This window comes from Camelus dromedarius, chromosome 5 (assembly GCF_036321535.1).
Source record: "Camelus dromedarius isolate mCamDro1 chromosome 5, mCamDro1.pat, whole genome shotgun sequence".
Taxonomy (NCBI): Eukaryota; Metazoa; Chordata; class Mammalia; order Artiodactyla; family Camelidae; genus Camelus; species Camelus dromedarius.
Genome location: NC_087440.1, coordinates 43,419,559 through 43,446,568, shown reverse-complemented (window position 1 = coordinate 43,446,568; position 27,010 = coordinate 43,419,559). Strand labels below are relative to the sequence as shown.

Sequence of the window (27,010 nt, the reverse complement as noted above, 5' to 3'; positions counted from 1 at the left end):
TTTGACGTGGCAGAGGCGGCACCAGCCATGTTGGTCCAGCGGAGTTCTTCGCCGAGGCAGGGGGCGGGGCAGCGCCGGCCCTGATTGCGGTGCCACGGCGGCTGCGGCCCAGCGCGGAGGACTGGTTTTGTGAGGCGGACCCCGCGACAGGCGCAGATCTCGTACTGGGTGTTACTGTGGTAAGGATCGACTTCAGGGCCGTCTCTCGGCTCCTTGGAGGGCCGCGCGCGCTCAGTGATAAGCGGGGGAGGGGCGGCTGTGAGGCGACTGGTCCGCGGGCCGGTGTCTCCGGGGTGGTAACCGCTCTGCCCTCTTGGTGCCCCGGGGCTGGCGGGGTGCCCCGGGGTTGCGACCGGGCCCCGCGGGGGCTGCCTTGAGCCTTGAGCCTGTCACGCACCACCCTCTACTTAGTTCTCTCCAGGCCTGGGGGCCCGGTCCCCCACCCAGCTCCGATGGATTAGGTATGAAATGTGCGAGGCGGGTGCAAAACAGAAGTTTGGGTATCTCCCCCAGCACCTTAGCCCTGGCTCGGGGCCGATCTGCCTTCCCCACCCCACCCCACCCTATCCCCACTTATGGGCACTTTGGCTTCTTGGTTCATTCCTTGCCTGATCTGAAGGGCTCTAGACTTTGAACCGAGGTGACTTCGTCACCCCTAGTTCGGCCTTGGGAGTTAAAAGGGATAGGGAGAAATGCCAGGTAGAGCCAACACCTTGGGCCTTGATTACAAATAGAGTTCAGTTTTCAGATCAGACCAATCTTACCGACTTCCATTCGGCCGTAAGTGTTTTCCCGTTTTGGTGGGAAAGAAAAAGTCATAGTAAATCTGCATGTAATCACTGGAGTAAGTATGTTGAATTCATGTTTTCATCTGAACTTCCTGAAGTTCTACTCCTCAAAGCCGTGCATAACCAGCCAACATAACTTGGTTAAAAAAAGTTTTAGATTTAAATATAAATGCATGTTAAGTCTTTCTTCTCTCCCTTCTCCAGTAGTCTGACTGACATCTTTTTGGAAGTCCAGTCATTTAAAATTGGCTCAGAATTTTAGATTTAGAAGGGGCCTTGTAGTTTTCTAACCCAAACCCTTCATCTTACTGACGAGAAATTGAGGATCAGAAAAGTTAAGCTATTTGTCCAATATAATAAAGCCATGGGAAGTAGTTGAGAATTTTAGGACAGAAAAGTAGGAGAGGAATGTTTGTCTGTTAACAAACACATTTGATTGGAAGGAACTCAAATTTAATTTGCAATTTATGTTTTTCACTTAGTTACCTATAAAAGAGCTAAAATCAGAATACAGAAAGACTTAATTATTGAATAGGTAAAGCCTTTTAAAATACTTTGGGCACGTATTTGATATGCTAGGTTAAAGTGACTTAATACTTCTTTGCTTCTAGTTATACCATGAGAAATTATTTAACTAAATTAACTGCCAATGATTATTAGTTGTACTGATAAGCATTTCTTTAGAATGGTTTTTTGTGTTTTGTATCCCTTTATTTTAAAAAACATGACTAGTGTATTAAGTCTGCATCCCAACATAGTGTTTGAATCATATTTATTTGGTTTTATGCTTTTATATAAACATAATATTAGGGGAGAGAGTACTTATCAAATAATGCTATTTTATAAAAAGCTAGTTTGTAAAAGGACTTATTTCAAATATGCTATTGTTGGATATGGGACCAAGCCTGGCAAATTTTGTACTAGACTTAGTGATTTTAAGATTGAGCTGTTCCTCCCTTGGAAAGGTGAGGGAAGTTGGGCAGGTGTTTTGAATGGCCGTGTGATTGGACCAGTTAAGAAGAAACTTGTGGGAGGTTTTTCAGACTATTGCTGGGAAGTGAGAATGTAAGAAATAGAATAGATGTGATTTAGTGAGCAAATCTGATCTTAGATCAGAGAGGTTGAGAGGAAAAAGAGTAAGGAAGAGGAAGGGAATCATGCTCAAATATCGTGATATTAATATGTCTCAAGAAAAAGTAAGGATGTAGAGTTATAATCCAGGTTTGTTACCTGTTGTAGAAACTTAAATCTGGCCACTGCCTGTGTGTAAATGTCTTCATGCTAAGTTTCATAGAGTCTTTTTCTACTGGGCTCCCTGATAGACTTATAAGCCCTAGTGTCCTAAGGAGGTAATTCTCAGGACCCCTTTAAACGTTATAGAGGCTCCAGAAAAACAAACAAACAAACAAAAACAACCTGGCTTAATAGGAAACAGGTGGATTTTCTTACGATTTCTCTGCAATCTATTGTTATATGTTGTTTTGGTTGACTTGTATGAAGGAAATCTGGCTTCATATAAATACGTGATTTGAAAAAGGAGAGAGAGCTTAATAACTTTGTCTGATAATTGTGCATAGTCTTTGATACTACACCCAAAACTCGACAGTTTTCATTAAGAAATCAAGGGTTAATTGCAATGTGGAATCTGAAACCTTAGAGTTGAACTTTTTGTACTTTATTGCATTAAAACCCATTGGTCTGTCCTGTACTTTGAATGGATCATTTACCCATGCTTGATTTCATAACATCATGAACTGATCATTTGGGAGCTCTTGCTTCACTGAATAATGTATATCTTCCAAATGTTGATATGTTTCATTATACAATATCTAAAAAATCATTATTATCACCACTGATCTCATCAGAAAAATCTTTACATACTAGGAGGCTGTGAAGCTCATGGTAGCAGATAAAAGTTTTCAAATTTTTTAATTTTTTAATTTAAATTTGAGAAAGCTCAAATTTTATCATTGGCAACAAATGCTGTGGATGGTTTTCTAGGTGATGGGCTCACTTCATCCATTTCTGAGAAAATATATGCTGAATACCTAAGTACCATTACCATTCTTAGAGAATTGAGAAAAAAGTCACATGTTTTTGTGTGTGTTTTGTGGTTCAGATGAACAACCCTGATGGGTCAAGTATATTTTAATAGTATTTTAATGCTTTTTGGTGACGTATTTTATTTTATTTTATTATATTTTAGTGATGCATTTCAGATGCATCTCAGATTATAGGTGCATAGTAATAAATAGAAAACTTCATTTGCTTTACGTTCTGTAGAAATAATGGGAGGGATTGTATAGTCCTAGGATTTATACTCACATCTGTAACATGGAAGCTGCTGCTAAAAACCATTTTCTCTCAGAGGAGGTTGTTTCTCCCCTTGTTACCTGTGTTAAAACTGAGGTTGGCATCTTCTAACTCCCCTCTGATTATCTTAGACCTTCATTCTGTCATTATCTTTCAACAGCCACTTTTTCTTGAAAACTCATAGTGTCTTTTTCAAAGCCATCTCCTATATTTACATTCAAAATATTCTTTTCTAAACAAATCTAGTTATCTTAGGATTTCTCTCTACCCTTTATTAATTTTTGAAAAATCCGTAATCACTTAAAAAATTTTTTTAAATTTGTGGGGAGAGGTAATTAGGTTTACTTACTAATTTTTTTAAAGAAGGTACTGGGGACTGAACCCAGGACCTTGTGTATGCTAAGCATGCACTTTACCACTTGAGCTACACCCTTCCCCCTGTAGTCACTTTTGATTAGCATAAAGTTCTCTAGCTGTCTCTGAAACTCTGATAGGATGAAATATGTTTAATTTTTTAATAAAATTTTTAATTGAGATATAATTGATATATTCTTATTTCTTTTAAAGAAGAGATAGTTTTTATCTGCTTAAGATATTAAGACTTGTTAAACTTCACTTTCTATAATTTGTATTGTCAAAATATGTTTGAACATTTTTCTAAAGTTAAAATTGTTGCTATATCTAACAATACCTTTTCTTTCTTGACTTACATTTTAAAATCAGTTCTTTATCCCATTGTTGTTCTTAGCAGTTTGAGCATCCACGCTGCCTCTGTTGGCAGCTTACGGTCATAATTCTTTGGTTCTCAATGTCCTTCATCTCTCCCACACATCTTTCGGCCAGCCACATAGTACTTGGAACTCTGTGCTCTCAGACCTTTAAATTTTACAGTTTCCTTCCATCACTAACCATTGTTGCAGTTTCAGAGCATGAGATGGAACTGTTGCCTAGGTAGGAGAGCTGGCATCCTAGACAGGCAGTTAGAGAGTAACAAGAATATGTCTCTGTCTCTCTGTCTCTCTCTTTTTTTTTAAGTTTTATTTATTTCTTAATGAAGGTACTGGGGATTGAACCCAGGACCTTGTGCATGCTAAGCAGGCACACTACCCTCCTTCTGAGATGTCTCTTGATACTGATCCCTAACCAGAGTGGCATCTCCCTCCTCTGGTAGCAAATTTAAATGATTATATTGAAAGTATATATCTCAAATTGAGTTTAAAATGTTCTCATAAGTTGGAATGTTAAAAGTATTCTGAATTAAGTTTCTGCAAAAGAGGTGAAATAGCATATAAATCATATGGAACACCACTTATTACACACTTAGTTATTGTTTCTCAAATGTCCTGTATTTGCATGATAAAAAATTACCTGTCTCAAATATTATGTACCCAGTTTTAGAAAAATCTTTTTGTTATATATCCCTGAATATTCTCTTCTAGCAAGTTTAATGGAAACTTCTTATTTTCTGGTAGAAAAGCATGTGAATTTTAGAATTTAATGTTTTTGATAATCTGTTTATTAGAATACTATAACTCAACAAGACTGATGTGGAAAACAGGGGATCTAGATTTTCCCCCATTTTTGCCTCAAATAGGACCTCTATTTTAGTATTCATTATTTTTTGCCTTAGTTTTTTCAAGAGTGAATCAAAAAGGATAAAATACCTCTTATTGGGCCTAATGGCCATTGGGTTCTGTAGAGTTGTTTATTATTTAGTTATAAATGAGGTCATTGTTGCTTACTGATTTTTTTTCTGGTGTAAATATTTTCATTTGGTCATGATTTCTAATGAATTAATATTGGTGGAAGTGGGAAAAACATACTTATTTTGAATTGTCTTAAGAGTATTTTGAAATATTTGTAATTTTGTTACAGAAATAAGAATAAAGCTCTACAATGACAACCTACTTGGAATTCATTCAACAAAATGAAGAACGAGATGGAGTCCGATTTAGTTGGAATGTTTGGCCATCAAGTCGACTAGAAGCTACAAGAATGGTTGTTCCAGTAGCAGCCTTATTTACACCACTGAAAGAGAGACCGGATCTGCCACCTATTCAATATGAACCTGTCCTGTGTAGTAGGACCACTTGCCGTGCAGTTTTGAATCCTTTATGGTAATTAAAGTGTATGGAAAAAAACTAATGTGTCAGTATGATTCTTTTAAAAATGTAGTTTCTTTCTTGCTCTATATAAGAATACCTTTGTTTTGGTTTATAGCTATTTTTTCAAATTAAAATAGATCCAAAGAGCTGTAACATTTTAGGATCTTTCTAGTTGTAATGAGTTGATAAGAAAGCAAATGCCAAATTGTCACTGTGTAAATGGCTTGACCCTATGAGTATTCTCTAGATACTGATGTCAGGATATGTATCAACTCATCTTGTGTCATTGAAAAAGTCATAGTTGAGTGGTATGGTGTTTGAAAAGTGTTATGATTTCCTGTTACATAAACCAGATTCTCAAGAATCACTTTTCATTCCTCTTTCTACTCCCTCTCTCCCTACCCAATCTACTAGTAAATCTGGTCAAGTCTATCTCCAGAACATTTCTGATTTTATCTCTTATTCTCAATCTCTGCTGGTACTTCAAGGTGTACCATCTTTTTCCTGGATAGTTTCACTATCCTCCTAACTGGTCTTCCTGTTTCCATTCTTGCCTTTCAACAGTATATTCTCCAGAATATACTGTTTCACGAGTGGATATCAGATTATTAAAATCTTTCAATAGCTTCTTGTTACACTTGGAATGAAAAATCCAAACCTATTTTCAAGACCTGTAAAGCCTTATATGATCTAGCCTCTGTGTATTTCTGCCTTCATCTTGTACCATCCATTTTCTTTGTTCTCTTCTGCATTGTACCTTACCCTCTCTTTGATCCTTGAATATATCTTAACTTATTTCTACCACAGTAGCCCTCCCACACACATTCTCATGTCCTGCTTTGTTCTCTTTCATTTTTATTACCACTATCTAAAAGTGTCTTCTGTGTTTATGCATTTACTTGCTTATTGTCTATCTTTCTCTTCTAGAATATAAGCTCTATGATAGCAGCCACCTTTGATTTCTTGTTAATGCTTTATCAGTACCTAGAATAATGGCATTCAATAAATATATTTTTATTGAATAAATGTCCTATAGATCTGAGTATGGAAGTTACTGAGTCATTTGAAAATGAGAAAAAGTAGGCTTATCTTAATTTTATTGTTGGTATTTGCTATGTGTTAAAAGTTACAATATATTCTTTTTGGAGAACTTGTATGTGTTAAAAGTAGGAATTAAATATTGGCAACACCTAAAAATACAGGGCTTTTAAAGATTGCTTTGACTATCAATTTGAATGCATTCACATTTCAGAAAAATTAATTTTATTAAAATTAGGATTATTGTATAATTGAACCAAACCATGAGCTATTGTATCTTTTCTTAAAACAGTCAAGTGGATTATCGAGCAAAACTCTGGGCTTGCAACTTTTGTTATCAAAGGAATCAGGTAAGAAAAACCCCATTGCAGATGTTTGCTATAATACTGGTCTAAATGTGTGGAAAAATGTATGTTTAAAGATAAAGGCTGAGTAACTTTTTATATGATGAAAATATCTATTTTTTAATAATTAAATTATCAGGAAATAATTATTTTCAGTGTAAAATTTAATTACTTGCAAATTTGTTAGAATTTTTTTTTTTTTTAACCTATAGTTTCCACCGACTTACGCTGGTATATCTGAACTGAACCAACCTGCTGAACTTTTACCTCAGTTTTCCAGCATTGAATATGTAGTTCTGGTAAGAACGTAAGAGTAAATCTTTTAGAAAGTTTTAAATATCCAGTAATTTACTTTATATCAAAATAATTGTTAACTTGAGCTGACTTAAAAGGCACCATTCTTGATTCTCACTTTGAGTTAAGGGAACATTTCAAAGGTAAAAACTGTCAAGGTCAGTTTGAGCAAGGTAGTCTCTCTGTTGCAGTTATTTGGGTGGGCTGGTGTGATTTGCTATACTAAATAGGTCAATAAGCAGTAAAGTATCAATCTCACTTTATAGCTGGAAGGTCACTTCACAAATACTTAGTCAATATGATGCTGGAGCCTGATGATAGATCCTCAAGTCTAATGATGAAACTACTCTTGCATTGGTCCTTATTAGGAAAATAATTTTTCTTCCCTCCCTGAGCAGCTTTACATAGTTGTGTACATATTTAAGTATTAAAATAATATCTTTTACGAATGTTGTAGAGAAAGCAGAATATGGTTCACTTGAGCTAGTCAGTAATTTGTCCAGCCTGGCTAATTTCCAGTTCTCTTACAATCTAATTTAGGTTAGATAATTATCGTATAAAAAATCACCTCATTTTGTTTTTAAGCTTTGTAATTATTATTTTCTTTCTTCTTTTTTGGGGGGAGGTAACAGAATTAGATTTTTATTTCATTTGTGTGAATTCTGATCTCTTTTTTTAATGGAGGTACTGGAGATTGAACCCAAGACCTCATACACACTAAGCATGTGCTCTATCTACCACTGAGCTGTACCCAACCCCCTATAGTTACTATTTTCTTATTTTAAAAGAACTAATTGCTTGTTACAAGAAATGAAACGTCATGCAGTTAAATAAAATTGAAAGTGAAGATATCCTCTATCTAACTATAAATAATGTTTTTGAGCTCAATGTTTTTCACTTGATGATGTCATAGATACCTCTCCACAGATATATATAACCTGTTTCATTTCTGAAATGGCTTTATTAGGATTCATTTGTATAAGGGTAAATTATTAATTAGTCCTCTATTGGTTATCCTTGTATATTGTATTTAAGTATTAACACTTTTAAAACAACATTTTTTTAAAAGCGTGGTCCTCAGATGCCTTTGATATTCCTCTATGTGGTTGATACTTGCATGGAAGATGAAGATTTACAAGCCTTGAAAGAATCTATGCAGATGTCATTAAGTCTTTTGCCACCGACAGCTTTGGTTGGACTTATTACTTTTGGGAGAATGGTGCAGGTTCATGAACTTGGATGTGAGGGCATTTCAAAAAGCTACGTCTTCAGAGGAACAAAAGATCTGTCTGCCAAACAACTGCAGGTAAACAAGAATGGTAGTTTCAGCCTGTCTGTGAGCATTACTCTATGAACGTCTATAAATGCCTTCTGGATGTAAGTTTCTAGAAAATATTTTTATTATGAATAACTGATACAATTGTAAGAAAGCCTTTAGATTTAGTGTTGGCATCAGCTTTCTTTCATTTGCCTTAAATTGTTATTGTACAGGTTAAAGACCCTTCACTTTAACTTTAAAATTTAGAGTGAAACGGAAGGTATTTTAGTGATTTGAAGGGCTTAGAGAAGAGTCATGCTAACGACTGAGAGACGGCAACCACAGAATTTTAGCTTTTGTTTTTTTACATCTCACTTAGGAACTTAACACTTTTATTATGTTTGACAGGAGGAGATATTTTAAGGCTTGAGAGTTTATAGGTAAATCATGAGTATATATATTTTTTCATTTACTAGAACATTTTTAATCTTTGGGACAAATTGAAGCTTTGTCTTCCAAGGTAGGGAGTTTTGTGTAACATACTAGGATTATCTTGGGATAATTTTCAAATCTTTTTTCTGTGCAGAGATTTTGATAGATCATGAGTGAGTGGGTGAATATGTGCTTATATTGGAAGGTGATTGGGAGGGTAGAGATTGTTCCTGTAAGTGTTTTGAAAAACTTTCTAAGTGATTCTGATACAACCCACAGTTGAGAAATTACCCTAGAAGATGGTTGGTAAGCCTTGCATAAAGTAGACAGACGTGAAATCAGACTTTGGAGGCAGTTGGGGATCCCAAAATGGAGAAAGATTCTGAGGATGACTAATTGAAGCTTAGCAGACTGAGCTAGTGGTGCTGCAGTTAGCTGAGATAGAAAATCCTGGAGGAATTTGCAGGTTCGAAGGGGGAGAATACTGAACAGAGTATACGATAGTTACTGAATAGTGAATAAGATTTGAGAAAATGGAGAAAATTAGTTTGTATTCTTTCAAGAGGTTTGCTGTTGAAGGCAAGAAGGCGATAGTGTGAGAATTTGAGAGAGCAAGAACTGAGTTAAAGAGTTCTACTTTAGGAGGGACACTTGAATGTGTTTATGCACAGAAGAGAGACTAAAGAGGGTGAGTGAGAGCTAGAGGGAGATGAAGAGTGAGGTTTCACAGGACATGCTAGGGATTCCTTCAAGAGCATAGGAAGCACAGTGAGGATCATCTATTTCCATGACGAGAGAGAGAGGGCAGGTTTTAACCTCTCTGCCTAGGTTTTTTCATCTGTAAAAAGATAATAAAAGTGTCTACCAGATAGTCATGAAAGTTAAATGGATTGTGCTTTTAAGTATTTGCTATATTGTTATTTTTTAAACTGTAGATTTATTTAAAGTGGTTTATTAGTAGTTCTGATTGTAGAGTACATTTTACTTAAATTTTATAGTGCATAAAACATCTGCCTTTTTGCAACAAGCAGTGAATGCCTGCTGACTAAAGTTTTTTCCCTCCATTAAAATGTTTTTATTTTCCTTCTCTGTCCATCTTGTTGAAAAGAGCCTGGTCTTTGCTCCCCAAATAGTCCTGGATTGAAATCTTAAACTCTTCTAGTTGTGTGATCTTGGGGTGATCTCTTTGCTTGTTTTCTCATCCTCTGTGGAAAGGGATAAACAGTATCTATTTTGCCAGGTTATTGTTAGTGCAAAATGAGATAATGTAAGTGAGAGTACTCAATAGTGTAAACGCTTACAGAGCTTTATAGCAAAACCTGGACTAATATCTTGCTTTGCTGCTTCATAACTGTATAACCTTAAGCAAGTTACTTACCCCTTCTGAGTGTCAGTTTTCATTTGTAAAGCAGGGATTAAAAAAACCTACTTCATTATTTTTGTGAGGAAATAGTATATATAAAGAGTTTAGCACAGAATCTGACACATAGTTAAGTCCTCAGTGAAAAGTTGCTATTCCTGCTAGCAGTATAGGAAATACTGCAGAATTGGTTCAAAAATTTTTTTCCCAAATCTTTAGACTTTCTGATTTTCTCTTGTATACTTTTATTCTGTTACTTCATGACTAAGCGTTTCTAGATTCAAGCCAATTTTTGGAAAATAACGTTATCTTCATGTGTCTGGAGAGGAACTGTGCACACGTCTAAAATTCAAATCAAAACTGGAAGTTTGGTTGGGCATTAAGTCAGAAAATGAAAAAGCATACATGTACAAGGTGTGTGTACCTTGTAACCATCCTTTATACCATTCCATGTATTTTTCCTTCGTATTTATTACAGTTGCAGTTTTACACTCAGTTACTTAAAGATATTAACTCATCTGTTTTACCAGGATTTAATTTTCATATGGTCAGGGACTATATATTTTTTTCACCATTAAATGCCTGGCACATAGCAGGTACTTGAGATGTACTTCCTGAAGGGGATGAATGAATACAAGATAAGAAATATAGACATTCAAGTTAAACAGTAGTTTATTTTGACTGTTAATTAGAAATAAAGTATTTCTGAGCTAGTATGTCTCTTTGCTCACATAGCACCTTGTACTTTGCTCTCTTATGATGATTACTTCATTGTATTACTGTTTACCTGACAGTCTCCCCACCTGGACCTTTTGCATTCTGAGGAAGAGACTTTGTGTTCTTTATTTTTGTGTTTTGATGCCTAGGGAAACACCTTGCATTTGGTAAATAGTTGATACATCTTTGTAGGAGTAATTACATGGATATCACAGAAATAATCTCTTTACAGGAAATGCTGGGGCTCTCTAAAGTACCAGTTACTCAAGCAACACGTGGTCCTCAGGTACAGCAGCCACCTCCTTCTAATAGGTAATAATTAAATATGGCAAAGACAATTTTATGATTGATGCAGCTGTTTTAAGCATCCCATGCCCTTAACTTGAACATAGACATTCAGTGATAATATGTTGTTAAATATTTTTAGGAATAGAAATATTGCATTGGCCTTTAAAAGAGTTGAGGTAGAATCACATCACTGAAATGAATAGTTTCTCATCACAATGTAAGGAGTTACTTTAGTTTTGATATATTTCTGATTTTCTATTTTTATGCTCAGGAAAACTTTTTGTGGTTGAGGGCAGCCAAGCAAAAGTAGGGCCCCCAAAACTTTTTGTTTTGCATTCTTAGCCTTATAGGTAGCTTTTTCCACTAAACTTACTAATAAGAGGTGGTATTACTAAAATTGAGTTGATGTGTCTTCTCATAGTTAATTCAGTAACCTTAAAACTTACCAGATTAGGGGGGATGGTATAGCTCAAGTGGTAGAGTGCATGTTTAGCATGTACGAGGTACTGTGTTCAATCCCCAGTACTGCCTCTAAACATAAATAAGTAAATAAACCTATTTATCTCCCCGCAAAATTAAAAAAAAAAAAAACTTAACTAGATTGGTAGATGAAAGATGCAGTCCTAAGGTAATACTTGGTTTGAGTGTTTCATTTATAGTAGTTGTAGTCACAGTGTGGTTCCTCACTAGCAGACAGCATCATCTGGGAACTTACTTGAAATACAGATTCTTGGTCACCACCCCTGACTCACTGAAACAAAGCTCTGGAACCAGCAATCTGTGTTAAAACGAGTCCTCCCACTGATTCTGATATACACAAAAGTTTGAAAACCATTGGTCTACTGTGTATTCAAATTATTTTTCTCTATTTTTAAGGAAGTGGACAATTTGTTTCTTAAACCCTTATCCACAAACATTTATAAATGGCCTTTTATTTGATTTTGTTTTGCAGATTCTTGCAGCCAGTACAGAAAATAGACATGAATCTCACAGATCTTCTGGGAGAACTGCAGCGAGATCCTTGGCCTGTACCACAGGGAAAGAGACCCTTGCGTTCCTCTGGGGTGGCACTTTCCATAGCTGTAGGACTGCTTGAGGTAGTGATGATAGCTTTGTTATGGAATGTAAATGTGTATGTGTGTGTATGGAATGATATGCACAAGATAACATTGAGTGGAAAAATCAGGGTATAGGACAGGAAGTACATGATTGTATTTAAAGTTTGATCTGTGCTGTATCCTTTTGTGTATAGAGAGGCTTCTGGAAGGATGTTTACGCAAATGTTCACAGTGGATACTCAGCTGTCCCAGATTTGGCCAGTGGAAGCCCCTTTAAGCTGGCTCATAGGTCCTAATTATATATCTCCATCATTGTTCGAACATTTTCTTGCTTTCTAGTACAGTAAGATGTTCAAGGCTCATCTTACATGTTCCTTGCCCTGGACCTGAAATCAGCCATTTAGAAGCCTTGGCTCTTTTTAGCCTTGGGTCCACCAAGCAGATCTAGATACTTCATGTGGTCACTGGTACTGGAATGTCATTTCTTCCAGGTCCCAGTGGGTGGAGCTAAGAAATAGATGTATGTGCATATGTATATGTGTGTATGTATGTTTCTATAAATGTATGTATATACACACACTCATATAATAAAGTATACATGTGTGCATATGTCACATATATCTGTGTACCACTGTGTACATCTGTGTCTCTCTCTATTAAAACCACAAACCGCTATGTATGTTCTTTCAGATATTTCTCATTTCAATTCAGTAAGGGTTTATTCTGTCCTTCCCACTTTCCATATTTATAACTCCCTTCTCTGACCATGAAAAGCTGACTCTCATTATTCAAAATATGTTTGCTTATTTGCTCAGTTCTAGTATACACATAGTATATAGTTTTAGAATTTCTAGCTCAGACCTCTGCTCTGTGAAAAAGAAAGCTTGAATTTAGGGCTTACCATTTGTTTTAACATTCTGAGGACATTTGGGGCAAAATGCACTGTACTCAAAAGTGATCTGGGTTTTTTATCTACACCCTCCCCCCACTTACTGTGGTTGTGTTATTCATTTGCTGTACATTATGTTCATTTCTTTTTTTAAAAATCCCATTCTTGTTTTGCATGTGTCTATATGTGTAGTGAAATATTAAAATGATTCCAAATCAGAATTGTACAAAAAGATATACTCAGCAGTGTCATTCCTACCCAGTCCCTTTGTTGTCTTCTAGTAAATTTCTTAAGAAGGCTTAAAGGGTATAGAATTTCCTCGACTGTTGAATGTTTAAACTCTTTTCCTATTGCCTTTTTATACTTGAAGGACAGCTTGGTTGGATATAAAAAGCCTCGGTTCTCACTTTCTTTCCTATGTTTTTTTGAAAATGCTGCTCCATTGTTTTCTTGCCTTGATGTTGTTTTTGAGAAGGCTGATGTCAGTCTCTTTTTTTAAATTGAAATATAGTAGGTTTACAATGTTGTGTTAATGTCTAGTGTATAGTATAGTGATTCAGTTATACACACACACACATATATTCCTTTTCATATTCTTTTTCATTATAGGCTATTACAAGATAGTCAATATAGTTAGTTCCCTATGCTGTACCGTAGGACCTTGCTGTTTATCTATTTTATATATAGTAGTTAGTATCTGCAAATTTGGAACTCACAAATTATCCCTCCGCTTCCCTTCCCCCCAATGGTAACCATTAGTTGGTTTTCTATGTCTGTGAGTCTGTTTCTGTTTTGTGAGTAGGTTCATTTGTGTCCTTTTTTTAGATTCCACATATATGATATTTTTCTCTCTTTCTAGAAAGCTTACCTCACTTAGTATGGCAATCTCCAGGTCCATCCATGTTGCTGCAAAAGTGATCCCAGTCTCTTGCCCTTGTAAATTATTTGATTATTTTGCTTAGAGATCTTGAGGAATTTATCTTTGTAACTTAATAGTATTAGTAGTATGTCTTGTGGGTTAATTTTCTCTAGTGCCTGGTCCTTTTCTATCCTTCTTTATACGTGTATTCAGATCTTTTATTTCTATAAAGTTTTCTTTTATTGTAGTTTTGAGTATTGGTTTTATTTCATTGTTTTGTTTATCTTCTTTAAGATGTAAATTATACACAATTGGATATTTGCTTGTTTTCCGTTTCAACCACTTCTTTATACTTTTTTATTTCATTTTCACGCTCTAGGTTGTTTTCTTGGTTTTCTTCAGTGCCCCTTAGTAAGTTTTCATTTGAATCTGGCAGTTGTTCTACGCCAGCTTCTAGCTTCCTTTTTCTTTCTTCCATCTACGTGTCCCCAAACTGCCCTTGCTCTGTGTGAAGGCTTGCATGAAAGATAGCTCCCTGGGACTTAGTGTTTATCTTTTCACTTGTAAGTAATTTGAAGTTTTAATGTTCTTTTTTGATCTAGTTATGAAGGTGTGTGTTTTGTATGCTTTTATTTGTTTTTTTTTTTAATTGATGTTTCAACTTTACATGACTACTATTAGCTCAGATACCCAAGATGAAAAGAGTATTTTTATTTGTTTGTTAAACTAGTTTAAGAAAGTTATGGAAGTAATAAGTAATAAAAACATTCAAACAATATGTAAGGCTTTACAAAAATGAAAAGTAAAAGGTAGCTTTCCTTGCTCTTGCCCAGATTTGTTAATCATGTGATTTTTAAAATTATCATTAAAGTTTATATAATTTACATTCTTTTCTGAAGCTATAATGTAGCGCAAAAAATGCACTCCATATTTTTGTCCAATAACTATTTATAGAAATACAAATGAAAGCATTTTGAATATGATTATATAAATATTATTAATTGTGGAACAAATAGAGTGATTATACACATAGAGAAGTAATTTTTAGTCATTGCAATTTTACTGCTTGATGGGGAATCTTTCATTTATCAGTTTTAGGATACCTTAAAAAATTTTTTTTCTAGATTCCCTTATTTCTTTTGGATTGAACTTAGTTCTTTTGTTTCTTATAAATTTTGAGTTCATGCATATCTAAAATTTAAAAAAATTTTTCCTCTCACTTCATTTGTACTTTAGGTAGCTGTAGAATTATGGGTTCCAGATAATCTTCAGTAGGATCTTCGACCCATTCCTCACTAGTATTCTAACAGACAGTTTATTGATGATAATTTGATGTAATCTCATTCTTACTCCTTTTTAGGAAACTCTTTAGCCCACTGAACATTTTTAAAATGTTCCCTTTAATTTTAGAATTCTGAAATTTCAGTAGGCTGTGTTTGGGTTTGATTCTTTGTTCATTAATTATGTTTGGTTCTTGGTAGGCCCTTTCATTCTGAAGACTCCTGTCATTCTTCAGGTTACTTTTTCTTTTTTATTCTATACTCATTAGATTGATGCTGGACATCTGTATTTCTTTATATCTTTATTTTTTTTCCCCTCATATTTTCCTTTGCTCCCATTTCTGGGAGATTTCTTCAACTTTATTTTCCATATCTCTAACTTGATTTTCACGCGTGGTTTTCAGCCCATCCATTGAGGTATTTTTGTTTTTGCAGTGATTTTAGTTCTAGAATCTCTTGAGAGTTGTCATATTTGTTGTGGTATCTGTTGTAACACGTGCTCTGTTCTGTATCTTTCAGCCCCCAGTTTCTGTGCTAAGAACCGTCCCTGGGCAGATTGCCTACTTTCCTCAGAGAACAGTTCTCAGGAATTGCTGATGGCAAAATCTGTTGTCATTAGCTGCTGTTTCTGGAGCTGACTGCACTTTGGTCAATTGCTGCTTTTTGTGGTTTTTTGACTCTAAATGTAGAGCTTCTAAGATTTTCCCTTGGAAGATCTAGCTTACCTTGGGTATCTGGAATATGTTTTTTAAAATTCTTTTGTCAATCTAATACAGTCTATTGTTTGGATTTCTCAAAATTTCTGGTCTACTGATAGCACTCTTTCTTATTTATTTATTTACTTATTTTTTAAAACAATACCATTTATCTCATTTCACTGGTATCTTGAGAGAAAGGGGAGGTAGATTGGAGTACTCAGTCCATCAACTAGAAATTTAAATTGTGCGTATGTTTTAAGCATAGAAAACAAAAATAAAATAACAGCAATAAAACAGAAGAAGATGCTCTCTTTTCTTCTTCCTTCTGTACTCCTCTCTGTCTAGGACTCCTCCCAGCCTAGGACTAGTTAAGCAAGAGGAACATCCTTGCTTACAGGGATCAGGTTTATAGATTATTTTAAAATTAGGAAGGCACTGTTATTAGAATAGAATTTCAAAGGAAAGATACTCAAACAAACATCTTGTTTGTACATTTTTTTTGAACATTTGATTATTTCGTGGAAAATGTATGCTTTCCTGTTGTCTAGAAAAAATGTATCAAAATTCACTATCAGGAATGTATATCTGTATGTTTTCCTTTAAACTCTTCTAATGAATTACTTTTTTTCTGATAGTGTACCTTTCCCAACACTGGTGCTCGTATCATGATGTTCATTGGTGGTCCAGCCACTCAGGGGCCTGGAATGGTGGTTGGAGATGAATTGAAGACACCTATAAGATCATGGCATGACATTGAAAAAGATAATGCCAAATATGTTAAAAAAGGAACTAAGGTAATTTTGGTTTTGAAGTCTTTTTGCCTTATTAGAAAATTTCATTTGATGGAAGAAGAATACAAACATCTTATGTTAAATCTGATATTGTGTTGATACTGCAACTGCTATTCAGAATTGGAGAAATAGTATTTTTTTCTTGATAATTTACATTATAATTTTTCTGATTTTAAATATTTAATAACTTAATAGTGGACACCAGTAAATATCTCTTTAAAAACTACTCCTGAGAGAAACCCTGTATGCCTTTTTTAATATTCATATTAAAGAATGTCTTTCCTATTAGTAAGAACTCCTTAAATTTTTCAATTCTTCATTTCTAAGAGGCTGTCCTTTAGATATGTATATTGTTCATAGCTGAGTCCATCATTTTCTCATGAGTTGTCTTCTGTTCATGTAAATTCAGTTTTATCTGGGTTTGTGTCAGCACATTTTCACTACTGTTGATTCCTGACTCCCTTATTGGTTCTGCTTGTTAATGTCTACCTCCCCTCTTTTTTTTTTTACTTCTCTAGAGTTCACAAATTTAGTTTAGTTGTGCTATATTATCTCATATTTCTTTTTGGTAGTCATTATTTATTATATTTTTAAAGGTGTAATTAATAACAGATAATTTTTGTCACTGTTAATGGAAGCTTTCTTCCTGCGATCTAACTTGCCTTTTGAGCTTGGAATTTTTCTTAGAGCTTCAAAATAAGTTTTATATTTGTTTATCTTAATGCTTTTGTTATTGTATCTCTATTTTTGATGTTACTTGACTGGATTTAGTCAGGAAAAAGTATTCTATGTTGTTCTACCATGTTTATGTATGAAAAGCAAGATGTTCATTATGCCTTTCTTCAAAGTTAGCTTAATTTAGGCATTCATTTAGAAATAATGGCTTTTAAAAAGAATAATGTGCAAGTAGCAGACTTATGGAAGGTATTGTATCATAAGACATTATGAAAATTATATTAGAAAAAATCACTTTTAAATTATGGATTATTCCTTTAGTTTTTCTTAGATCATTTTGATCTATTAATGGGAAAAAGATTTATAGGGCAATTAAATTTGTACATTGCTTTGATTTGATTTTAAAAAATCTGTTGTAGCATTTTGAAGCATTGGCTAATCGAGCTGCTACGACTGGTCATGTTATTGATATCTATGCATGTGCATTAGATCAGACAGGTCTTCTGGAGATGAAATGCTGTCCTAACCTTACTGGGTATGTATTTAAATTTATATAAGTTTTGCAGTTATAAACTAATTGTGACAAGTTTACAAATATAAACCAATAATGACAGTTTTGCAAAAAAAACCCAAAGCAGTCATCATCCTACCACTCCAGGACAACAGCTATTAACAGCTTTTGGTACTCCTTTCAGTGAAGCTCACTTTAAATTTGTTGTAAAATGCAGTTAAAAAGGCACAAGCTCTGTTTTAAAAGCTCATCTTGATATCCTGCAGTCATTGTTTTATTTCATTATTTTAGCAGCTTTTTTGAGATGTAATTCACATACCATAAAATTTACTCATTTAAAACATACAGTTAATTTTTTTTTAGTATATTCCAACCATCACCATAATTTAATTGTAGAACATTTCATTACCCCAGCAAGAAACTCTGTACCCATTAACAGTCACTCCCCATCCCTCTTTCCTTCCCCTTTCCCTTCCTCTTTCAGCCTAGACAACTACTGAGCTTCTGTCTCTATAGATTTTGGTTATTCTTTATCTTCAGGGGAAACCATTTTGTTGTTCACCGTTAAGAATGATTTAGCTGTAGGTTTTTGTAGATGTCTTTATCAGATTGAATAAGTACCTATCCCTAGTTTGTTGAGGTTTTGTTTTTGTTCATGAAAGTGTGTTGGATTTTGTTAAATGTTTTCTTCTATGTCAATTGAGATGATCATATGATTTTTTTTCCTTTTTTTTATTAATATGGTGTTTTGCAGTGATTTGGTATGTTAAACCAACCTTGCATTCTTGGAATGACTCTCACTTGTGAATAATCCTTTATATATATTGCCAGATTTGGTTTGCTAGTATTTTGTTGAGGTTTTTTTACATTTATCTTTATAAGGGATTTTGATCTGTAGTTTCCTTTTCTTGTGATGTCTTTGGTGTTGGTGTCAGGGTAATACTTGCCTCATAGAATGAATTGAGAAATATTCTTTTCTCTTCCTTTGGGAGTCATTGTTTTGGGGATAGTTTGATTAGGCTTTATAAACCTCAGTCAAGTAAGTCAACTCATTTCTTAAGTTTATTTATTTATTTAATTCATCTAGTGAATATTAGTGAGCACCTACTATGTGTCAGACTGTTTTAGGTATTGGAGATACAGCAGTGAACTAAACCTAGAACTCTGCCCTCATGGATCTTATCTTCTAGTATAGGACTGTTCAGTGTTATTTTGTATTCATCATATTCTCTGTGTTGTCCCATTGCAATGCAACAAGTATGACTGGGGAAATGAATTTTTAATTTTATTCAATTTTAATTGATAGACATTTAAATTTAAATAGCCACATGTTAGATGGACAGTTCTAGTGAGAGGAGATGAGACAAGTAAAGTAGATAGTACGTCAGATGGTGATAAATGTTAGGGAGAAAAGTAAGTCAGGACATGAGCATAGAGGTTTGCAGTTCTAAATGGGGTGAGAAGGGAAGGCCTCATTAAAGGTGATGTTTTAGCAAAGACTTATGGAAGTGAGAGAGTGAGCCACACGTGTATATGAAAGAAGAGTGTTCTAAGCAGAGAGAATAGCAAGTGCAAAGCTGAGAATGTACCTGGGGTGTTTGAGAAATACTGAGGAGGCCAAAGTAGCTGTACTGGGGTGAGTCAGAGGGACAGATTGTGAGGGAATTTTTACTATTGTAAGGGTTTTGGATTATGCTTGGAATGAGATGGGAAGTCATTGGAGAATTTTTGGCAGAGGAGTGATGTGATCTGACTTAATATTTTAAAAGAATCATTTGACTTCAGTTGTCTTCAGTAGAGGAATATAAGAATACCCAGTGGGGACATCACAGGTAGTGAGAAGTGGTTTGATTTTGGATATATTTAGAAGGTAGAGGATTTTCTGATAGATTGGATCTAGGGTTTGAGAAAACCGAAAGACTTTACTGGAAGGATTGATTTGCCCTTTATTGAAATGCGTAAGAGTGAGACAAAGAATATTTGGGGAGAAGATTAGAGCTCAGTTCTGAACATGTTTGGTTCAAGATGCCAGCAGATATCCATGAGAAGATATTGAGTAGGCAGTTGGATATTAGAACCTAGAATGCAGAAGATAGGTCTGGATTTATATCTGGAGATATAAATGGAAGTTGTCAGAATACTGGTGGTTTTGTAGAGCAATAGAAATGGATGAGATTCTAAGATTGTGTAATTTAACACTACAAAGATCATTGGTGACCTTTTTAAGAGCATTGAAAGTTGACTTAGAGTAAATAAGAAAAAGAACAGGAGGAAGGGATTGGAAGCAGCTGACATACACCGGAGCTTCTCAGATTTTCGTTTCACTTGTGCAGGTCAACTGGATATCTTGTTAAAATAGATTCTGGATTTAGTGTGCTTAGAGTGGGACTTGATTTTTATTTTATTTTGGGGGGAGGTAATTAGGTCTGTTTATTTATTTACTTTTTGAATGGAGGTACTGGGGATAGAACCTAGGACCTTGTGCATGCTAAGCACGTGCTCTACTACTGATACCCTCTCCCTAGAGTGGGACTTGAAATTCTGCTTTTCCATCAAGAGCCTTGGTGATGCTAATGTTGATGGACCAAGGGCCACACTGAATAGTAAGGGTTAGACAGCTCTTTTATAGAAGTTTGCTGTAAAAGGGAGCATATAAGCAGGATGTGGTGTAAGTTGCTATTAATTTAGGATGCATTACTAGGTTTAGTGATACCATAGACCATCATAGATGACATGTTTGTAAAAGTAGAAAATCTGAAAAAATCTACATACAAACTGTTAGAATTAGTATGTTGTCAAGGCTTTTAGATCAAGGTCAGTGTACAAAAGTCAACTGTATTTTTATATATCAGTAACAAATACAGTTGACCCTTGAACTACTTAGGTTTGAACTGTGCAGGTCCCTTTATATGTGGGTTTCTTTCAATCAGTACATACTTCAGTACTATACAATCCGTGTTTGTTTGAATCTGAGGTTGTGGAATCATTAATAATGGAGGGTCTACTATAAAGTTTTACATAGGTTTTCGGCTGTGCCTAAGGGTGGGTGCCCCCAACCCCTGCATTGTTCAAGAGCCAGCTATAAATAGAAAATAAAATTTAACAAGATACAATTTATAATAGCATAAGAGATAACGTAAATTAAGACTTTAACAGTATCAAAAATAAAATCACCAACCATTGATTAATTATACCACATCAGTTTTATTCTTTTGCCTAATTTAATTTTTGATTATATTTTAAAAACTACTTAAAATATTTTGAAGATACGAGCAAATATATATAAATATTTTATGCAAATATGTATACGGATGTACAGATCCCCTTCATAATTTAAACAGTAGAAAATTTTATCTTCCCCTACTTTGTATTTTTTACTTACATCCTGAAAATTGGTCTATAGCAGTATAGTTTACCATTGAACAATTCAGAGATTAGGGGAACTGACCCTTTGAGTGATGGAAAAAAATCCCAGTGTAATTTATGGTTGGCCATCCATAAACGTGGTTCCTCCGTATTTGCAGTTCTGCATCCTTGGATTCAACCATCTATGGATTTACTATTGAAAAAAAACCTATGCATAAGTGGATCCATGCAGGTCAAAACCTATATTGTTCAAGGGTCAACTGAATATTATTCCATTGTGTGGATGTACCATATTTTATTCAGCTAGTCTAATAGTTGGGCATTTGGATTGTTTCTAATCTTTTATTATTATAAATAGTACATCATTGTATAGACTTGTGCATAGATTTTGCTTTTTGTTTTTTTTTTTTTTGCTAGATTATCTTTAGGATAGATTCCTAATAGTAGGGTGACTGGATTAAAGAGAAAATATATGTGTAATTTTGTTAGGATATTGTCAAGTTCCCTTGCACTGGGGTTGCACCATTTCCATTCCCATCAGCAGTTATGAGAGTGCCTGCTTTTCCACAGCCTTGCCAACAAAATATTGTCAGACTAATTTGCTAATCTATTAAGGTAGAAATAGCATCTCAGAATAGCTTTTATTTGACAGTTAATTTTTTTAAAAGTTAAAAAAATCTATAAAGATATATGCTACTGAAAAAAAAAACTTAAGTGCATAGAGTGAAAATACTTCTAAGATATCCTTCTGTTCTCATTCACTGGGTATAACACAGTTAAGTTTGATGTGATACACAGAGACAATATTTGTAACAGATACACATACACACATAGATATTTGTCATCAGGAATGAGAATGCATGCCATGAACTGTGAGCTGTCTTTACTGGTAGGGAGAACTGGGTGACTGGGGTGGGAGAGACCTATTTGTTACTGTGTACCCTTTTGCACCTTGTGAATTTTGTAATGTGTGGGATGTATTACTTATTTCAAAAAGGAATTCAAAAAATCACTGAGGACAAATACAAGTGTTAGGGGCACTCAGGTACCCTCAGGATTGATATTATTTGTGGGATTTTTTTTCATGTATTTGAGTTTTTAAAATTAATGGTAATATCGTACATTTTGGGAGATATCTTTAAATTTTCTTGGTATTGTTGAGAAATAATTTATTTTTCTAGTTTTAACACATGGACTTAATACTTGTGTCACATTGTTTTTTGTTTTTTCCACGCAGAGGATACATGGTAATGGGCGACTCTTTCAACACTTCCTTATTCAAGCAGACTTTTCAAAGAGTCTTTACCAAAGATATGCATGGACAGTTTAAAATGGGCTTTGGTGGTACATTAGAAATAAAGGTAAGAACCAAAATTTGACATGTATGGTATGTTAACATGAAAGAAATTTGTAAGCTTGACCATAATTGATACCTAACTGAACGCACAAATGATAAGAAAGTCAAACAGCCTGATTGCTAGAATGGAGAGAGTTTTGGTGATGTGGATAGAGGATCAAACCAGCTGTAACATTCCCTTAAGCCAAAGCCTAATCCAGAGCAAGGCTCTAACTCTCCTCAGTTCTAAGAAGGCTGAGAGAGGTGAGGAAGCTGCAGAAGAAGAGTTTGAAGCTACCAGAGTTGGTTCATGAGGTTTAAGGAAAGAAGCCGTCTCCATAACATAAAAATGCAGGATGAAGCAGCAAGTGCTGATGTGAAAGCTGCAGCAAGTTATCGGGAAGATCTAGGCAAGGTCATTCATGAAGGTGGCTACACTAAGCAACAGATTTTCAATGGAGATTTAACAGCCTTCTATTGAAACAAGATGCCATCTAGGACTCTGAGAGTAGAGAAGGGAAGTCAGTGGCTGCCTTCAAAGCTTCAGAGGATGGGTGACTCTCTTGTTGGGGGCTCAAGCAGGTGATGACTCGAAGTTGAAGCTAATGCTCATGTACCATTTCCAGAAACCCTAAGACCCTTAAGAATTATGCTAAATCTACCCTGCTAGTGCTCCCTAAATGGAACAACACAGCCTGGAGGACAGCACATCTGTTTATAACATGGTTTACTGAATATTTTAAGCCCGTTGTTGAGACCTACTGCTGAGAAGAAAAGATTCCTTTTGAAATATTACTGCTCATTGACAGTACACTTAGTCACCCAGAGTTCTGATGGAGATGGACAATGAGATTCATCTTGCTTTCATGACAACATCCATTCTGCAGCCTATGGGTCAAGAAGTCATTTCAACTTTTTAAGTCTTACTATTTAAGAAATATATTTTGTGAGGCTATAGCTGTCATAGGTGGTGATTCCTCTGATGAATCTGGGCAAAGTAAATTGAAAACTTAAAAGGAATTCACCATTCTAGATGCCTTTAAGAACATTTGTTTCGTGGGAAGAGGTCAAAATATCAACCTTAACAAGTTTGGAGGAAGGTGATCCAACCCTCATGGATTAATATGAGGGATTCAAGACTTCAGTGGAAGAAGTAACTGCAGATGTAGTGGAATTAGCAAGAGAACTAGAATTAAAAGTGGAGCCTGAAGATGTGACAATTGCTGCAATCTCATGATAAAGTTTGTATGGATTAGGTCTTAATTCTTATGGATGAGCAAAGAAAGTGGTTTCTTGAGATAGAAAATGCTCCTGGTGAAGATACTGTGAAGATCGTTGAAATGACAACAAAGGATTTAGAGTATTAAGTACGCTTAGATGATAAAGCAGCAGCAGAGTATGAGAGGATTGACTCCAGTTGTGAAAGAAGTTCTACTGTGGGTAAAATGCTATCAAACAGCATTGCGTACTGCAGAGAAATTGTTTGTGAAAAGAAAAGTAATTTGATGCAGCAAAATTCATTGTTTTCTTATTTTAAAAAATTACCCCAGCTACCCACAACCTTCAGCAACCATCATCACCCTGATCAGTCAGCAGCCAGCATCATTGAGGCAAGACCCTTTGCCAGCACAAAGATGATGCCTTACTGAAGGCTCAAATGATGGTTACCATTTTTATTAATAAAATATTTTAAATTAAGTTATGTACATTGTTTTCTTAAGATAATGCTTTTACACACTTAATAGACTATAGTGTAGTGTAAACATAATTGTCGCAAAGTTATATAATGTAAGATTATAAGATTACTTACAATACCTAATAAAACGTAAATGCTATGTAAACAGCATTGCGTGTGTACAAGCAAATTCAAGCTTTGCTTTTTCGAACTTTCTGAAAACATTTTTTTCAAAAGTTTTAATCTGAGATTGGTTGACTCTGCAGTTGTGGAGCCCACTGACATGAAGGACCGATTGTATGTTCTTATTTTGCAGACTTCAAGGGAAATAAAGATTTCAGGAGCTATTGGACCCTGCGTGTCTCTCAATTCTAAAGGACCCTGTGTGTCTGAAAATGTAAGTCACCTTTATTCTAAAAAGAAAATACAGTTAATTCTCTGGGCAGATCCGACAAAGACCTGGGGTGACAGTCAATAGCATTCCTTTCAAAATTATTGTTTGGGCTGTTTTTCAGTACAATGTGGTTCAGCTTCCACTGGTATACCTCTGTTTGTGGTTGTTCTTTCTGCATGCCCTTTTTCTTGTCCATCCCTAAATTAAAACTTTTGTACTGTCACCAGTCTTCTATTTTTTTATGCATAAATTATTCCTTGCCCCAGTGTGCCTAAAAAACCCAACAACTATAATTTGGAAATTTGGAGACTTCTGAAAGTCAAAATTAATTCTGAAAATTTTTTTTTAGTAGAATTTCCATCAAAGTAACAAAATCAGCCAGATTTAAGTTTCAATTCCTTTCTTTTCTATTATCCCATCTAGTGGACATATCATATGAACACTTGTAGAATGGTAGAATCATGTAGCTGTGGAGAGAATGATGGAACAAATGACAGAGTGGGCTTTATAATGACAGAGTTTGAAAATTAATTTTAAACAGTTTGCATGGTAAAGATTTATATCTAAGAAGTTTTCTTGGGAATTAGACTGCTTAAATTATGCAGCTCTGATCCAGAGAACCTATATTCATATACGCATATCCTATATGTTAAATTAACATCTCTTTACACAGATTAAATAGTTGGATAGAAGGATAATGTTAGTTGTAATTACTTCATTAAATGATGTATATTTTTAAAGTCTACAATATGAAGAACTTGTATTAATATGTGTAATTTACTTAGCAAGAGTTTGGATCATTTTATGATTTTATTTGTGTTAAAATTGCTTAATTTTATTTCATGATATATTTATACAATCTTAAAAAATTTTTAAGCTTCTAACATTTACTGAATTAGTTAGAATCCGGAAATAAGATTTTTTCTTACTGGCATTTTTCCTCTTTCTGCCTTCATATACATAGTAATAAATTGTATTCTGTAGCTTTTGAACATACTATGTTTTATTTTTACAGGAGATAGGAACAGGTGGCACTTGTCAATGGAAGATATGTGGACTCAGTCCCACTACAACCTTAGCCATATATTTTGAAGTTGTCAACCAGGTATGACTTTTTATATTTGAATATTGAAATGTGTATTTGAAAAAAATACTTATTTTAGGCCATGAATATTTCCAGAGCTTGTGACCCAAAGCTTATTCTGTTTTGGAGTTTTTGTTTGTCATTTTCTGTTCCTCAAGGCTAAACTCCTTGATGAGAGGACATACTGCAACAAGGTGTCAGGGAAGCCTGCAAATGCCCAACCTTGGGCAACCCAACTTTCAGTCTCAGTTTTCTTTTTTCTGTTTTTAATATAAAATTGAAGCATAAATAAAATCTTAAATTCTGTTCCAGTTATGCATTTTTGTAATTAGGTATCTACCTCCTCCTAGTTGTCACAGGGTGTATAGTGATATATGAATCCTCCTATAAGAAAGTTTAATAATATCAAAATCCATAGAAAAAGACTGTAAGGTAAAGGTTCCAATATTTGGAGAGATTTTTGTCTTTTGCTGCAGGTGGAAGTTGTCATATTAAAGAATGATATAATGTATCAATTATTAACTTATATACTAATAGTAATTAGGCATAAAATGAACAACAAAGTATTAGTAGTCCGCCTTCCTCAGACAGGTGCAGGAATTTTTTTTTTAACAATTAAAATTTGTGAAAAAGATAGTGGCTCTTATTGACAAAACAACAACAATAAGGAACAAAACAAGAATGTCTGTTGTCAAAGGGCATGAAGAAAGTTTCCTTATTGATGACCTTTTGAAGATTGTTATCATATATTACTATTGTTCTCTTTTCATTAATGGTTTTTTTTATTGGTCATCTGTTCATCATGTGATTATCTTACTAAAAGCTCTGTTTTCATCTTATGTACCTAGGGAAGAGAACTTAGCTCAATTTCTCTTTATCCAATAACTCAGGCAAAATTACCTCACTTATGTCTGTTCTTATGTGTTAATTTCTTTACACTTCTCCCTTCATTTTGTTTTTCACGTTCCACTGAATTATATATTCCTTGAAATTGATTTCCTAACTGGACTCATTCCTATCCATCATAATTTTTCTCCTCTCTCAAATCCATTTCTCTTTCATGTGGCAAATCACAACTGTTTTGTATGCACTGGAAAAAGCATCCTTCTGATAGATTTTAGAATGAATTTTATTAGTGTTAGGATATGCAGCCCATGACTGTGTGACAACAATGTAATAGATTTTGCTTAATTTTTACTCTTTTATTTTTATATAGCATAATGCTCCAATTCCTCAAGGAGGGCGTGGTGCAATCCAGTTTGTGACTCAGTATCAGCATTCAAGTGGGCAGAGACGCATCCGAGTGACTACCATTGCTAGGAAGTAAGTTGTATCCGTTAGAGATTTAATTACATATCAAAACTGTTCTGGGTTGTGCTCCCAAACTAGCTTCCTATTTTGAGTGACATCCGTGACTAAAGAATGAATATTTATGACTAATAGTGTTTTATTTCTTT

The 27,010-nt window shown here is 34.7% G+C and overlaps 1 protein-coding gene across 6 annotated transcripts in view; it reads left to right on the top strand.

The window, feature by feature from the left end:
- The window catches only part of SEC23A (SEC23 homolog A, COPII coat complex component), a 56,628-nt gene that overhangs the window by 6,336 nt on the left and 23,282 nt on the right, over positions 1–27,010 (top strand). For 4 of the 6 annotated variants that reach the window (XM_031453633.2, XM_031453631.2, XM_031453630.2 and 1 more), the window contains 12 exons: positions 4,977–5,218; positions 6,537–6,594; positions 6,801–6,887; positions 7,952–8,188; positions 10,882–10,961; positions 11,890–12,034; positions 16,357–16,515; positions 17,607–17,722; positions 22,302–22,425; positions 24,392–24,472; positions 25,485–25,574; positions 26,770–26,876. In XM_031453633.2, coding sequence (XP_031309493.1) covers positions 4,998–5,218; positions 6,537–6,594; positions 6,801–6,887; positions 7,952–8,188; positions 10,882–10,961; positions 11,890–12,034; positions 16,357–16,515; positions 17,607–17,722; positions 22,302–22,425; positions 24,392–24,472; positions 25,485–25,574; positions 26,770–26,876 — 1,505 coding nt within the window. In that variant the 5' untranslated portion in view covers positions 4,977–4,997. Of the gene's footprint in view, positions 1–13; positions 180–4,976; positions 5,219–6,536; positions 6,595–6,800; positions 6,888–7,951; positions 8,189–10,881; positions 10,962–11,889; positions 12,035–16,356; positions 16,516–17,606; positions 17,723–22,301; positions 22,426–24,391; positions 24,473–25,484; positions 25,575–26,769; positions 26,877–27,010 lie in introns of all 6 variants that reach the window. The other 2 variants (XM_031453627.2, XM_031453628.2) reach the window with 1 other exon arrangement.